Source organism: Microcaecilia unicolor, chromosome 8 (genome assembly GCF_901765095.1).
Source record: "Microcaecilia unicolor chromosome 8, aMicUni1.1, whole genome shotgun sequence".
Classification (NCBI taxonomy): domain Eukaryota; kingdom Metazoa; phylum Chordata; class Amphibia; order Gymnophiona; family Siphonopidae; genus Microcaecilia; species Microcaecilia unicolor.
This window is the reverse complement of record NC_044038.1, coordinates 223,045,990-223,061,249: the sequence shown is the minus strand read 5'-3', so window position 1 is coordinate 223,061,249 and position 15,260 is coordinate 223,045,990. Positions and strand designations below refer to the sequence as shown.

The 15,260-nt window shown below is 44.8% G+C and overlaps 1 protein-coding gene across 1 annotated transcript in view; it reads left to right on the top strand.

Moving 5' to 3' along the window:
* Positions 1 to 15,260, top strand: part of RIMS4 (regulating synaptic membrane exocytosis 4) — a 139,495-nt gene that overhangs the window by 62,976 nt on the left and 61,259 nt on the right. The window contains exon 2 of the mRNA XM_030212126.1: positions 12,557 to 12,698. Within this exon, the coding sequence (XP_030067986.1) occupies positions 12,557 to 12,698 (142 nt within the window). The remainder of the gene's footprint in view (positions 1 to 12,556; positions 12,699 to 15,260) is intronic.

Here is a 15,260-nt window from a genome sequence, read left to right as displayed (position 1 = left end):
ATCATCAAATAAAAGTTTTTAACTACAACTCGAGAGTGCTTGGTCTGTTTTGAAGAGCCTGATCCTGTTCCCACTTCTCGTTTGGTTGTGTTTTTCACGTGGGACTTTGGTGTTTTTTTTCCATTTCTGTGGTTCTGTTACCTTGAGTTTTTTTTTTTTGTTACATTTGTACCCCACGCTTTCCCACTCATGGCAGGCTCAATGCGGCTTACATATACAGGTACTTATTTTGTACCTGGGGCAATGGAGGGGTTAAGTGACTTGCCCAGAGTCACAAGGAGCTGCCCGTGCCTGAAGTGGGAATCAAATTCAGTTCCCCAGGACCAGAGTCCACCACCCTAACCACTAGGCCACATCCTAGGCATTTATTCATTTGATTGTGTGTGTATGTATGTATGTATGTATGTATGAGGAAGGGATCCTCAGGAGCTTAGCCTAGAATGGGTGGCAGAGCTGGTGGTTGGGAGGTGGGGCTAGTGCTGGGCAGACTTATACGGTCTGTGCTGGGGCTGGTGGTTGGGCGGCGGGGATAGTGCTGGGCAGACTTATACGGTCTGTGTCAAAGCCGGTGGTGGGAGGCAGGGATAGTGCTGGGCAGACTTATACGTTCTGTGCCAGAGCTGGTGGTGGGAGGCGGGACTGGTAGTTGGGAGGCGGGGATAGTGCTGGGCAGACTTATAGGGTCTGTGCCAGAGCTGGTGGTTGGGAGGCGGGGTTGGTGGTTGGGAGGCGGGGATAGGGCTGGCCAGACTTATATGGTCTGTACACTGAAGAGGACAGTACAAATAAAAAAGTAGCACATATGAATTTATCTTCTTGGGCAGACTGGATGGACCGTGCAGGTCTTTTTCTGCCGTCATCTACTATGTTTACTATGTTTTATATATATATCTATATATATATATAGATATAGATATATATATATGGTTTATTATCTGAGCACTATTTTGACCCATGAGGCAGGTGGCTCTTTCCGCCGATATACGGCCCATATCGGGTCCTTCTCCTGGTGCTTTGACTGAAAGAATTTTCAAGCAACATTTCCGCGTTGGCTCATCATTGGTTTTGTTTTGCTCTGTTATTGTAATCAGCAGATGTTATCCAAGTCTGCTATTAGAATGCATCCATTTACTTCAAGCACTTGAATCTAATGATAACTAATTCCTTATTTTTGCAAAAATCATCTATGGAGCACAAGGGATATAAAAAGGCACAAGATATTTTACGAAAGGCTCAGTGAATACAGAACCTTTAAAAAATAAACTAACAAACCCTATAAGGGTTTAGAAACACCGGGAGACTGTTCCACAGATTTACCACCCTTTCCACGAAGAAATATTACCTTGGTTTACTCCCGAGTCTGTCCCCTTTCACCTTTATCCTGTGCCTCCCTCATTCCAGAGTTTCATTTTAGGTGAAAGAAACTCACCTCCTGTGTATTTATGCATGGAGGTATTTTAATGTCTCTATCATATCTCCCATCCCCAGCTTGGGAAAGGCATGTGTGTTTGGCAGTCTCCGTCTTTGGCATTAGCAAAGGAAACGGCCGTTTTACAAAAAAAAAAAAAAAAATTTGCTCAAATATACGGCATTATCAGAGCTCTATACTTGTAAATGTTGAGGCTTAACATGTGTAGACAGAAGATTTTGCAGCCTATGCATGTAAGTGCCAGATTTAGTAAAAACTGGACATCTAAGAGGTAAATACAGTTACCCCTCAATCACTTTTCAAATCCCAGGTTCAAACGAGCAGTTAGAACTTGTTTACCTGTGACTTGGAGCTGGTTTTATCAGTGATGATCCTAGGTCGGCTGCCACCCGGGGCGGATCGCCGATGCGGACCCCCCCCCCCCCCCCGGGTGCACACTTAGCTGCTGGGAGCAGCCGCGCGGCTCTCTGCTCCGCTGGTTCCCTGCTCCCTCTGCCCCGGAACAGGTTACTTCCTGTTCCGGGGAAGAGGGAGCAGGGAACCAGCAGAGCCCTGCCCTGCGCACGGCTGCTCTCTGCACTCCTCCAGCGGCGTTCACCCGGGGCGGACCACCCCCACCTCCCCGCCCTTGGTACGCCGCTGGGTTTCATTGCTGTTTGGAAACTTTTTTTTTTTTTTTGGTCTTGTGTTTGTGTTGCTGTTTCAAAATAGGAAATAGACACAGTTTCTGGCCCATCCCAGCTAGGCCTAGAATATACCCTTTTCAAAACCATGCGTGTCATGAATATACCCAACAAGCAGTGGCTTTTCTAAAATCACTACTTATATGCATTATGGATATTTGCAAGTGCATATTTCATGTAACCCTTTTAAAATGACCTCTAAACCTGATCTGGGCTTGGCTTAGGTCTTGACAGTAGGTGCATATGTGACTGTTTAATTCTCTGCTTTTTCCTAAGCTCGGCAGAAAATGTTGGTTGACCTAAAGAATAACGGTGGCAGATTTCCTGCCTGGATTGGGAATAATGCTTAATTCCCAGCTAATTAAATTATTATTTATTTTGACAGTGATGGATTCAGTCACAAATGATTACCTCAAGGCCCAAGCACTGTGTGAAAACCTCACCTCAGTATCATCTCAACTGCTGAGCTGCACTGGGAATCGTTATGATTCGCCAGCTAAATGAGTACAGTACTGTTTTGCAGAAAGAGTACCCCATAGGCCCACACTGTTCATAGTTTGTTCATATTTTTTGTACCATGCCTTCATTTGTGCAGAATACAAAGACCAGGGCAGGGGCGACCCTACCATTAGGCCACCTGAGGTGGGGGCCTCAGATGGCACTCTTCTGAGGTGGCATCATCTCCCGCCCTTACTTCCCCAACCCCTTTCCACCAATTTGCCTTTTATTTCTTGTTTTTCCAAAGGCGGTGGCAGCTGCGATTCCCAGAGACTGTCTTTCTGCTGCTCCCGGCCCCTTCTGTCTACTGCGGCCTGCCTTCGAAGAAACATAAAGTTATGTCAGAGAGGCAGGCCGCAGTAGACAGAAGGGGGCCGGCTCTAGCGGCAGGGCAGTCTCTGGGAATTACTGCTACCTGCTTTGGAAAAACAAGAAAGAAAAGGTAAATTTGTGGAAGGGGGCTGGGGAAGGAAGGGGGGGAGATGGCAGACCGTGGCGGGGAGGGGGCAGCAGTGGCAGCTCATTCCTCGCCTCAGGCGGCAGATTGTCTTGTGCTGTCCGGGGACCCAGGGTAATGATATTTGTACGCAAATAGAAAAAAATAAATCCAAATTTTCTTTGCTTAGTTTTGAAAATGAGTAGTAGGAGTCATTTCAAGAATTGAAATAGGATTGGTTTCCTAATCACTACTGAACACATGCAAGAAAGAGAGATTTTTAACTTCAAAATTTACACTATCAGGGGCGGCCCGACCATTAGGCCACTTGTGGAGGCCTCAGGCAGCACTCTTCAGGAGTGGCATCTCCCTGGCATTACCTGGCAGCAGTGGCATCTCCCCGGTGTTACCCGGCAGTGATTCCCATATGCTGCCCTGCCGCCTGCATCTGGCATCTCCCCTTCGCAGCCGCAGCGTTACCCAGCAGCAACAGCGATTTCCCATATGTTGCCCTGCTGCTGCCACCCGCCTCTTCCCTTTACTGTGGCCACCTCTCTGATGTAACTTCCTGTTTCGTCAGAGGCTCAGGCAGCTGCAGTAAAGGGAAGAGGCGGGTGCCGGCAGCAGAGCAATGCCACAAACGGGCTGGAGGTAGGAAGGGGGGCAGCGGCATCCTGTCTCCGCCTCAGGTGGCATCTTACCTTGGGCTGGCCCTGCTGACTGTGACTTGAGTTCTCAGTGTGATTGGGGCTATGAAATGTTTTGGTTATGTTGTGTAATTGAATATGGTCTCCCTGAGTAGCAGCTGGTTTTAGGGAAGGCAATTTTCAAAAGCCATGTTTTTGAGTAAATAAGCTGTCTGAAAATTGCTTAACTGGCATGTGGTTAAGTGTGCATTGGGATCCACAGCCTGCAAGCTTTTACCCTTTAGAAAAATAGTTGGGGTTAGGTCAGTGGAAGCAACAACAACATATTGCAATTTTAAAACTTATGGGGCCCTTTTACGAAGCTGCTGTAAAAGGTTTCCTGAGCTGATGTCTGTGTGTGTGTTTGATGCATGCTGAGGCCCCCTTTTACCGCAGCAGGTAAAAGGCAGGAGTTTTTTTTTTCCCAAGAAATGGCTGTGCGGCAAGTGAAGGACTTGCCTTGTGCCCATTTCGAGTGGGAGCACTTAACGCCACCCATTGAGGTGGCAGTAAGGGCTCCCGCACTACCCCCTGCGCTGCCCAAGCTCGGAGTCTGCTCTCTGCTGTGCCCCGCCCTCACGGAAGCAGGAAGTTGGGTCAGAAGAAGGGGACAGGCCGAGCAGAGCATCTCCAAACTTGGGCAGACAGTCCATGTGAATCTCTACCGCTGCCAAAAACCTGGTCAGACAAAAAAAGGTATTGAGTGCCAGACCTGGGGCCAGAGGAAGGGGTTGAGGGAGGAGGGAGGGAGTCAGCCTGCCCCGCCACATTATTTGAAAAAAAAAAATGTCAGCCGCCAGTGGCGTAGGAAGGGGGGGGGGGGCGGGAGGGGCGGTCCGCCCCGGGTGCACGCGCTCGGGGGGTGCCGGCCCCGCTGGTTCCCTGCTCTCTCTGCCCCGGAACAGGTTACTTCCTGTTCCGGGGCAGAGAGAGCAGGGAACCAGTGGGGCCGACGCAGCTCTGAGTGAAGTGCACTCGTGGCGGATCGGCCCTCCCGCAGGTAAGAATGCGCTCCGGGGGGGGGGGGGGGGAGTTCGCTCCAGGGGGGGGGGGGGGCGCCGTGCTGCACCCGGGGGAGGGTGCGCAGCGGCGACCCGCCCCGGGTGTCATTAGCCCTTGCTACGGCACTGTCAGCCGCAGGCTCCGGACTGCAGAGCGCAGTTCGCCATTTCAGTAAGCCTGATGATTCATTTCTACACGCAGCGATAGTACGCGGTTCAAGGTCTTTGCCTCCCTAGTACCGCGTACTGTCGGTGTGTCACTGTAATTGCTATTTTCAGGATTTCATTCTCAGCTGCCTGCCATCTATCCTGCATTTCTGGTTTTCTGCAGTCCCTGTCACTTAGCATAATAACCCACTGCGCTGAAACTGCAGGAGGACATAGGCTGCTTGGAACTCTTTGCATCTTTTAGACGTTATTGCTTCGGCAATTTATTTCTGGCTGAATGAAAATTAAAACAGTTTCTTTTACAGATGGGTAAGTGGAAACGAGGGGGAGGGGGAGGAAATATGTACATATTTAGAAGCCAGAGTACAGTTGGCCACTAAATGAAGCTTCTTTTGTCTGATGCATCTGTTAGTCATAGTAAAATAAAGGTTTTGGTGTTGACAGTAAGAGAGAGAGAATCAAAACTTTGCAGCTGTTTACGAATTGCTTTGCATGACACACGGGGTGGGCAGCCACAGTTCTTGAGGGCCACAACCCAGTTGAGTTTTCAACATTTTCCACAATGATTACGGGTGAGATTGATTTACATGTACTGCTTTCATCGTATGCAAATAGATCTCATGCATATTCATTATGGAAATCTTGAAAACCCCCTAGATTGTAAGCTCTGTCGAGCAGGGACTGTTTCTTCATGTTCAAGTGTACAGCGTTGCGTACGTCTAGTAGCACTATAGAAATGATAAGTAGTAGTCTTTGGGATTCTGGAATCTTGCTATTATTTGGGTTCCGGAATCTTGCTATTGTTTGGGGTTCCGGAATCTTGCTACTGTTTGGGGTTCCGGAATCTTGCTACTCTTTGGGGTTCCGGAATCTTGCTACTCTTTGGGATTCCGGAATTTTGCTACTCTTTGGGATTCCACACAGAATCTTGCTACTCTTTGGGGTTCCAGAATCTTGCTACTCTTTGGGATTCTGGAATCTTGCTACTCTTTGTCCTTATCCCTTATTTGTCCTGTTTGTCTGTCCTAATTACATTGTCAAGCAGGGACTGTCTATTCATGTTCAAGTGTACAGTGCTGCGTATGTATAGTAGCGCTATAGAAATAAGTAGTAGTAGTACTACTACTAATCATTTCTATATAGCTACCAGATGTATGCAGCGCTATACACATCACAGCACAACAAAAGAAAATGTTTTTGTGTGCTACTGGGCAAAAACCATTTGTCCTATACTAAATTCAGCGTGCGTATTCCAAATCCGAAGTCAGAATTGTTGTAACACATCAGGAAAGTTTGTTATGCATAAGTTTGCCCAAACGAATTAAGCACTTGGAAAGCATTGAATAATTTTTTTCAGAACGAGTTTTACTCCAACAATTACCTGATCTACATCAAAGTTTTCATACTAAACAGTATATGAAAATGTAATGGAATAACAAAATTTCAAAAAAAGTCTTGTATTCCAGTTTAAAAGTCTTACTTCCACAAGGCCCAGTACTGTTAAAAGTGCTTCAGGCATCTGCTTTTGCGTTTGTGACCGGTCATATTTTCCCGTTGCAAAAACCAGCAATGGTCCCCCATCATGTTGGGATTCCAGCGGCCTTGATATCTGTTCTCCATTGTAGAAATGTCTTTATGGAACCTCTCTCCATGTTCGTCACCCAAATTGGGTGGGAAAAAGTCAAGATGGGAATGTAAGAAATGCATTTTCAATGACATTCTGCAGCCAAGTTGTTCATATGCTTTAAGCATGTTGTCTACTAGTTCAGCATAGTTTTCAGCTCGTCTGTTCCCAAGGAAGTTCTGCACTACTCGCACAAATGCATCCCAAGCATTAATATTATAAGTGAATAGGCTTTGCATGTATAACTTAAAATCTAGACGTGTCAGGCAAATTCGGAGTTCATATTTGGAATCGGCGGGTTCAATTTAGTATAAATCACATGTTTTTCTCTCAGTAGCAAAATCATTGTTGCGTTGTGATATACAGGTACTTTCTCTGTCCCTAGGGGGCTCACAATCTAAGTTTTTTTTGTACCTGGGGCAATGGAGGGTTAAGTGACTTGTCCAAGGTCACAAGGAGCAGCAGTGAGAATCGAATTCAGGTTGCCAGGATCAAAGCCTGCTGCACTAACCCTTAGGCTACTCCTCCACTGGGCTGTGGCTCTCATGGACCTAGGTTGCCCACCCCTGTTGTATGAAATACAGAAAATGATTCTCTGTTCAGCTGGATGGTTGGTATGCAAAGCTTTCTACTTTTACAGAGCTGCCAAGTTAACCCAGTTCTAAGAGGGAGATTTTAGACAGGTCTGAGATTTCAGGCAGACCCTGTCTTGATGCATCCTGGGACCTGCTGCATTGATTTTGATGGATAGAGAATCAAGGATGACAAATAATGGACTCCTTTTGAGATGTAAGCTCAAGGGCAGCACCTGCCAAAACGTCTGCCCCCTTGAACGGGGTAACTTGGCAGCGCTGGGAGAATTGATGTGCCCTGAAATAAGAGAGAATTTGGGTTATAGAGAGAAGCTAATGAATGAGGTCAGTGAAGATCAAATGGATCACTTTTACATAATTCATGTGCATGATTGATTGGTGCGTTGATTTGTCATCAGCTGTTTGGCACTGAAAACATTTCTTTAGCTAGTACATCACCTGTTCAGTTCTATTAAAGGGATGATAGTAAATATAATAGATCAGGTCTGCTGGGTTAATGTTCTAACATTAGATCACGTTTTCATTTTTGGCTTAATTTCCTAGGCACAGCACTGTTTGAAAATAGGAGGTAGCAACCCAAAGACAATGGCAAATTGTACCATTTATATAAATGTTAATGTTTTTGACTCACACGAAGGCCTCTATCAAAAATGTTTAGCATGAATACTGTTAAATATGCTGAGTATAAAATTATTTTCACTGTTCCGGCTCACACCTGCTTTTTTTTCCGCTTCTCTTCATGAGAGGGTGCATCTAGATTTTCCTTCTTAATTTATTTACAGCGCCACAAATATCTTCAGATGGGCACAACTGGAAACCTAGTTTCACACCTAAGGTATCCAAACATTTTTAAAAATCTGTAGTTCATCGTTACCCAAATAAAAATATAGGGCACGATAGTCAGCCGGTGGCAATCAGCGTTTTGCTGATCTCCACCTGCAGTTAAATCCGGATGTTCAATAGGCCACGTCTGGGCTTCGGCCTTTGATACCTGGTTTTGCGGAGCTGGTTAACTCATAGCTGGTTAAGTCCGATATTCAGCACTTAACTGACTTTTATTTGGTCCTATTTATGCAGTTAATCTTGCCGGCTAAGGACCGACTCTGCTCCCTGAACATCCCCAAAATAGTTGGTTTGGTTCGCAGTTCGGAGCTTTTTTTTTTGTTACATTTCTACCCCGCGCTTTCCCACTCATGGCAGGCTCAATGCGGCTTACATGGGGCAATGGAGGGTTAAGTGACTTGCCCAGAGTCACAAGGAGCTGCCTGTGCCTGAAGTATGAATCCAACTCAGTTCCTCAGGACCAAAGTCCACCACCCTAACCACTAGGCCACTCCTCCACTGTTGCTACTATTGGAGATTCTACATGGAATGTTGCTAGTGGAATAGCAACATTCCATGTAGAATCTCCAATAGTAGCAACATTCCATGTAGAATCTCCAATAGTATCTATTTTATTTTTGTTACATTTGTACCCTGCGCTTTCCCACTCATGGCAGGTTCAATGCGGCTTACATGGGGCAATGGAGGGTTGTGACTTGCCCAGAGTCACAAGGAGCTGCCTGTGCTTGAAGTGGGAATCGAACTCAGTTCCTCAGTTCCCCCACCCTAACCACTAGGCCACTCCTCCGCTTTGGGTGTCTCGGGTACGGTTCTTGAATGGCTTATTTCTTTTTTTAAGTAACTGTTCTTTTTCGATTGTGCAAGGGACTTCTAATTCAGCTTCACTTTCTCTCACTTTTGGATTTCCCTAGGGCTCGGTTCTGTCACCTTCTCTCTTCAGTCTGTGTGTGAGTCCCCTATCATTATTTATTCAGACTCGGGGGGAATCAGTTTATATTCTTACACTGATGATCTCCTGTTAATTCATTATACTGATCCACAGTCCATCAGCCTTCCACCACTGCAGGATTGTTTTCGTGAAGTTGCAAATTGGTTAGTTCAACATCATCTTGTTTTGAACCCCGAGAAGACAATTTCTCGTTGGATCACTGGTTCTTCCCATATTCCTCAGGTAACTCTCTAATATGCCAGGTACTTTCATTTGTCTTTGAGTCATTTTGGACTCTGAGCTATCTTTTACCCCTCAAGTGTCCCAGGTAATGAGGACCAGCTTCTATTTCCTTCAACATCTTAGGACAATTCAAAATCTGGTTGATACCTCATCTCTTATCACTCTTTTCTATGCGTATATAAATTCAAATTATGATTACAGTAACTCTGTTTACTCAGGTTTGTTCAAGGTGAACTTGAAGTGACTTCAAACACTTCAGAGCACTGCGGCTTATATTGTTTGCAAAATTAAATGTCATGATCATGTATCTCCGCTTTTACAACAACTTCATTGGCTCCCCATAGAGTACTGTATTAAATGTAAAATTCTTGTATGGTTTTCCTTCCTGTCTTGCATCACTATACACCAGCACGTACCCTACGCTCTTTAACTGATAACAGGCTTGTGTTGCCCTCTCCCTCTAAAACACGGTGGGAGTCCACAAGAGCATCAGCATTCTACTTTCTTGCCCCTGCCCTTTGGAACTCGCTCCCCCAAAATGTGAGATTAGAAGATTCTTTACTGATGTTCCGCAAGGCACTCAAAACGTACTTTTTTGAATTGGCCTTTTCCTAATATATTATGATTATTTCAGTCAGGTGCCCTGCAGCAAGGGCAGCACTATTGTATTGAATTGACTTGTATGGGATTTTACTGCATTGATGGGCTTTTATTTTAATTTTATTATGTTCTGCATATATTGATGTACCTTGAGTGTTTTCTTTCTTATGTTAGACAGACTGTACTATTTGAAGTATGAGTTTCTGTATGTTTGTGGCTTGTGTGATTGAGCTCTTTCCTATCATTACTATTGAGTCCTTTTCCCTGTTTTATTTTGTATTTTATCTTGTACACCATTTTGATTTGTTTCAACGAGGATTGGTATATCAAATTGTAATAAAAGATAAACGATAATCGGTTATGTTCAGCTGAAAATTAGTGGTTAGCCCTCAACAGATGATTTAACCATCCAGGAGCCGATTTTGGCTGGTTAAATTGCCTTGAATCCCATAGGGAATATGGCACACAGAAATGACAGAAAAATATCTCTCTACCTGTAAATTAATCTACCTCACCAACTAAAATCCAAATCTTGCAAATTCTTCTAAAAAAGCAGCTGTGAACACTAACATTTTAATGGCTAAAATAGGACATTATTAGGGTCTAAGGCATTCTTTTTTTCCTTAGGGGCCTTTCACTAAGCTGCGTTAGGCGCTAATGCATGCCTAACACAGCAAAAATGACCTAACACGGGACTCGCTAAAGTACATAAGTATTGCCGCACTGGGACAGACCAAAGGTCCATCAAGCCCAGCAGCATCCTGTGTCCAACAGTGGCCAATCCAGGTCACAAGTACCTGGCAGAAACCTAAATAGTAGCAACATTCCATGTAGAACACCAAAGAATAGCAAGATTCCATTCAGAATCCCAGAGAGTAGCAAATTTCTGGAATTCTAAAGAATAACAAGATTCCATGCAGAATTTCAAAGTGTAGCAACATTCCATGTAGAACCCCAAAGAGTAGCAAGATTCAAATCAGTCACCGTACTTTCAAATTCTTCCTACTTTCTTACTCATCTATATGTTACAACTTTGCCTTACACTTCACTACCAATTATAATGTTCTATTACGTATTGTGTTGTCATTGCAAGTAGTATACCATGCCATATTTTATATTGTTGAATATTTTTACTGCTGTAATTGCCTGTTGCTCATGTTTGATCTATTCTTACTGTACACCGCCTTGAGTGAATTCCTTCAAAAAGGCAGTAAATAAATCCTAATAATAAATAAATAAGATTCCATTCAGAATCCCAAGGACATAAGTGTTGCTATACTGGGACAGACCAGAGGCCCATCAAGCCCAGCATCCTGTTTCCAACAGTGGCCAATCTAGGTCACAAATACCTGGCAAGATCCCAGAAAAGCTCAATACATTTTATGCTGCTTGTCCCAGAAATCAATTTAATAATGGTCTATGGACTTTTCCTTTAGGAAGCCATCCAGATCTTTTTTTTTAAACCCCCACTAAGCTAACCGCATTTACCACATTCTCTGGCAACAAATTCCTTATTAGTTTTGTGAACTGTGCGGTAATTATTATTTTTTTTATTTTTTTTGAGGCCGTCATGCAGAGAATGGGCATGGATGCACTAATCAGCCAGTAGGGGGTGGTAAGTGCTCCCACACTAATTTTTTCTTACTAAAGGTTGTATGCTAATGCAAACATTAGCACATGACCAGAAATTCAAATAATTCAAAAATGCCCTTTTTGCTGACTGTACTAGAAATGGGTTCAGCATATGGGAAAGACTTGCATTAGAGCACTTTAAGCCCATTTCTTAACACAGCTTAGTGAAATGACCCCCCCCCCCCCCTTTATTACTAGTAGGAAGCGAGAAGGGTGCGTTTACCACAGCAAAATATATATTTTAGCTCTGAACAAATAGCAAAGTCTGATCTCCAATGGTGGTACTTTGAATAGTCGAAGTATATTAAAGAAAAATTGTTCCAGTATGTTAAAGGATGCATATTCAAACTTAATCAGATCACAGTTCTTTCTGAATGCACCTCATAAATGCTCCATTTAATAGCAGAATGTTTAGCCTTAATGGAGAGAGAAGATCAAATAAGGTTGAAAGAAGAAAGCAACACTCTAAAATTCCAGAAAAGATATGGTACTAATAGAACGTTAGTAACATTATGGTTCACCGGTATATAATCTACAATAAATATGCCTTGTTTCATCACCAATAGCATTTATAAGCGGGGCTTCTAGACCTGTGTGTTTCCCAGTCTGCACTTTTATCTATCTTGATCTCGCCATAGTAATTACTGTATTTTTCGGACTATAAGACGCACCGGACCATAAGACGCACGTAGGTTTTCCTCCCAAATTTGGAGGAAAAAAAGTGCATCTTATAGTCCAAAAAATAGGCCCCCCTCCCTGTTCCAGGCACCCTCCCTCCGTTACAGGGTCCCTCCCTCCGTTACAGGCACCCCTCTCTCCCTCCGTTGGAATTTTAAAACTCCTCACCTCGTCGGGGCAAAGGTAGTTGGGGCCTGGTGGTCCAGCCCCTGTGTTTGACAGGTTTGGGCTTTTGACAGCCCAGACCTGTCAAACAAATGCGGGAGGATTGTGCTGAGAGCAAGCTCAGGCACAGTTCTCCCGCAGTTCTACCCCATGATCAGGAAAAAAAAAGTGCGTCTTATAGTCCGAAAAATACGGTATGTACGATTACAGGAGTGCAGAATAACATAGACCCCCCCCCCCCACACACACACACACACACACTAACAACAAATCAAAACAAAATAACAAGGAAAAAACCCCCAAATTCTCAATCTCAAATCTGTTTTGTCGTTTTTTTTCCCCGTCTTAGATGGTGATGGCAGACGAGGCAAAGGGGTTATTCAGCGCAGTACAGAGACGGGACTGGCCGTTGAGATGCCAAGTCGAACAGTACGTCAAGCGAGCCACGAATCCATCGAGGACAGTATGAACAGCTATGGCTCTGAAGGAAAGTAAGTCCTGTTGGGCAATTCTGTGCTGTTTATTATTAAGCTTATGTGTTAAAATTTCAGCGACCTGCATTTGGACACCATGAGCTTGGGTGTCCATACTTTGAAATACTCAAAGTATGAAGGAGGTAAAAACAAGGGAATGGATGTTGTCATGGGAGCACAGGAACCAGGGGCGTAGCTAGGTGGGGCCATGGGGGCATGGGCCCCCACAGATTTAGCCCTGGCCCCCTCTACTTTCAACCCCACCGCTGCTGCCGCCCCTCCCCCGTCACCGCCGACAGGTACCTTTGCTGGCAGGGGTCCCTAACCCCCACTAGCTGTTCTTCAGCGCTGGTCTGTTTCTGTGAGTCCTGACTCCTGACATCCTGCATGTACGTCCTATACATGTTCTATACATTAAGGTATAGTGGGTATTTTTCTGTCCCTGAAGTGCTCACAAAAATTAAAAAATAAATACAGTGAACTGCAGGGGGATTTGAACCAGGATCCCCTGGCTGAGCTCACTGCTCTAATCATTTTGGCTACTCCTTCAGGCCACATGGACATCTGTGTGGCCATTTTATTACACAAATATCCATAGTTCCTGAACTGTCACAGAGCCTTCGCAGTTTCACATTTGGGGTGGGCAGCAGCCACTGGGGGATTAAGGGGTGACTTCCCTTAATCCCTCCGGCGGAGAGCTGCTCTATCAGAGCAGCTTTCTGTAAACTGGATGTGCTGGGTACCAGATCTAAATACCAATGTCCATCTTTCTGGACATAGATGCTCCTTTCTTTTCTGAAACTGGAGTTGGATGTCTGTATTTTGGCCCCTCCCTAGTTCCCATGCCCATAGGAGCCAGCTCTGTGGGTGCTTGAGCAACCCCAAAACTCCTTGACTGTGTTCATGGAGACGTTATTTCCATTGTGTTTAGCACGTCCAATAAATTTGAAAAGTTGGCTCCCATGCCCTCGCCCCTTGCCGTGATGACATACCTGCAGTTTTACATGTCCATAGCCTGCCTTTGTAAAATCAGAATTTAGACGTCCGTGCTATATAGATGTCTAAATGTCATTTTTAAGACCTTCAAAACATGACTAGAGCTGCTAAAATAAGGGCCACAGTGTTCTGAGTATGAATATGCATGAAAAAAATTGTTGAGTTCGGTTTTTTTTTCCGGGGGGGTGGTGGGAGGTGGTCATTCTTGGACGTAATGGGGCTCATGTTTGAAATGGAAAAAAAAGGCACAAAGCAACGGATGGATTTTGTTGGGTTTTTTTTTGCAAAAAGTCCAAATCACTATTTTTGAAACTCATTTTTGGAAGTGCTAAACACAATGGAAATAACTTCTCCTTGAACACAGTCAAGGAGTTTGTTAAATACTGGGGTTGCTCAAGCACCCACGGAGCATGGGAACTAGGGAAGGGCCAAAATATGGACATCCAACTCCAGTCGGAGTGGAGGAGTGGCCTAGTGGTTAGGGTGGTGGACTTTGGTCCTGGGGAACTGAGTTTGATTCCCACTTCAGGCACAGGCAGCTGCTTGTGACTCTGGGCAAGTCACTTAACCCTCCATTGCCCCATGTAAGCCGCATTGAGCCTGCTATGAGTGGGAAAGCGCAAGGTACAAATGTAACAAAAATAAAATAGATACTATTGGAGATTCTACATGGAATGTTGCTATTCCACTAGCAACATTTCATGTAGAAGGCTGCGCAGGCTTCTGTTTCTGTGAGTCCGTGCAGGACGTCAGACTCACAGAAGCAGAAGCCTGCGCGGCCACATTGGTGATCTGCAAGGGCCGACTTCTACATGGAATGTTGCTAGTGGAATAGCAACATTCCATGTAGAATCTCAAATAGTAGCAACAGTGGAGGAGTGGCCTAGTGGTTAGGGTGGTGGACTCTGGTCCTGAGGAACTGAGTTCAATTCCCACTTCAGGCACAGGCAACTCCTTGTGACTCTGGGCAAGTCACTTAACCCTCCATTGCCCCATGTAAGGTGCATTGAGCCTGCCATGAGTGGGAAAGCGTGGGGTACAAATGTAACAAAAATAAAATAAAATTTTTAGGATGTTTTTCTATGCAGTTCATTGAAATCTCAAGGGAGCTTGTTGGAGGTGTGTTTTGGGCAGGACTAGGGTGGGATTATAATTTGGACATTTTTCTGCAATAATGGAACACTGTAAAAATGTCCAGGGCAAAAAAAATAAGACATTTTTTGGCTAGACCTGTTTCAGTAACAACTAAGAGCCAAAAAGGTGCCCAGTCTGACCAGATAACCATTGGAGAGATAAAGGCATGATCTCCCCCCTCCCATCCTAAATTCCCCAGTGGTCACTGATCCCCTGCCACCCCCCTAAGAGTTGAAAGTGACCGTACAAGCCAGACTCTATGACAGCTGAAGATACAATGGCCATTCCTCTTAGACCATCTAGCAGATCCCTGGAATAGCCTAGTGGTTGGTGCAGTGGACTTGTGACCTAGATTGGCCCCTGTTGGAAAGAAGATACTGGGCTTCATGGACCTTCGTTCTGGCCCAGTATGGCAACGCTTATGTACCCAGGCCCATATCCCACTCTAAA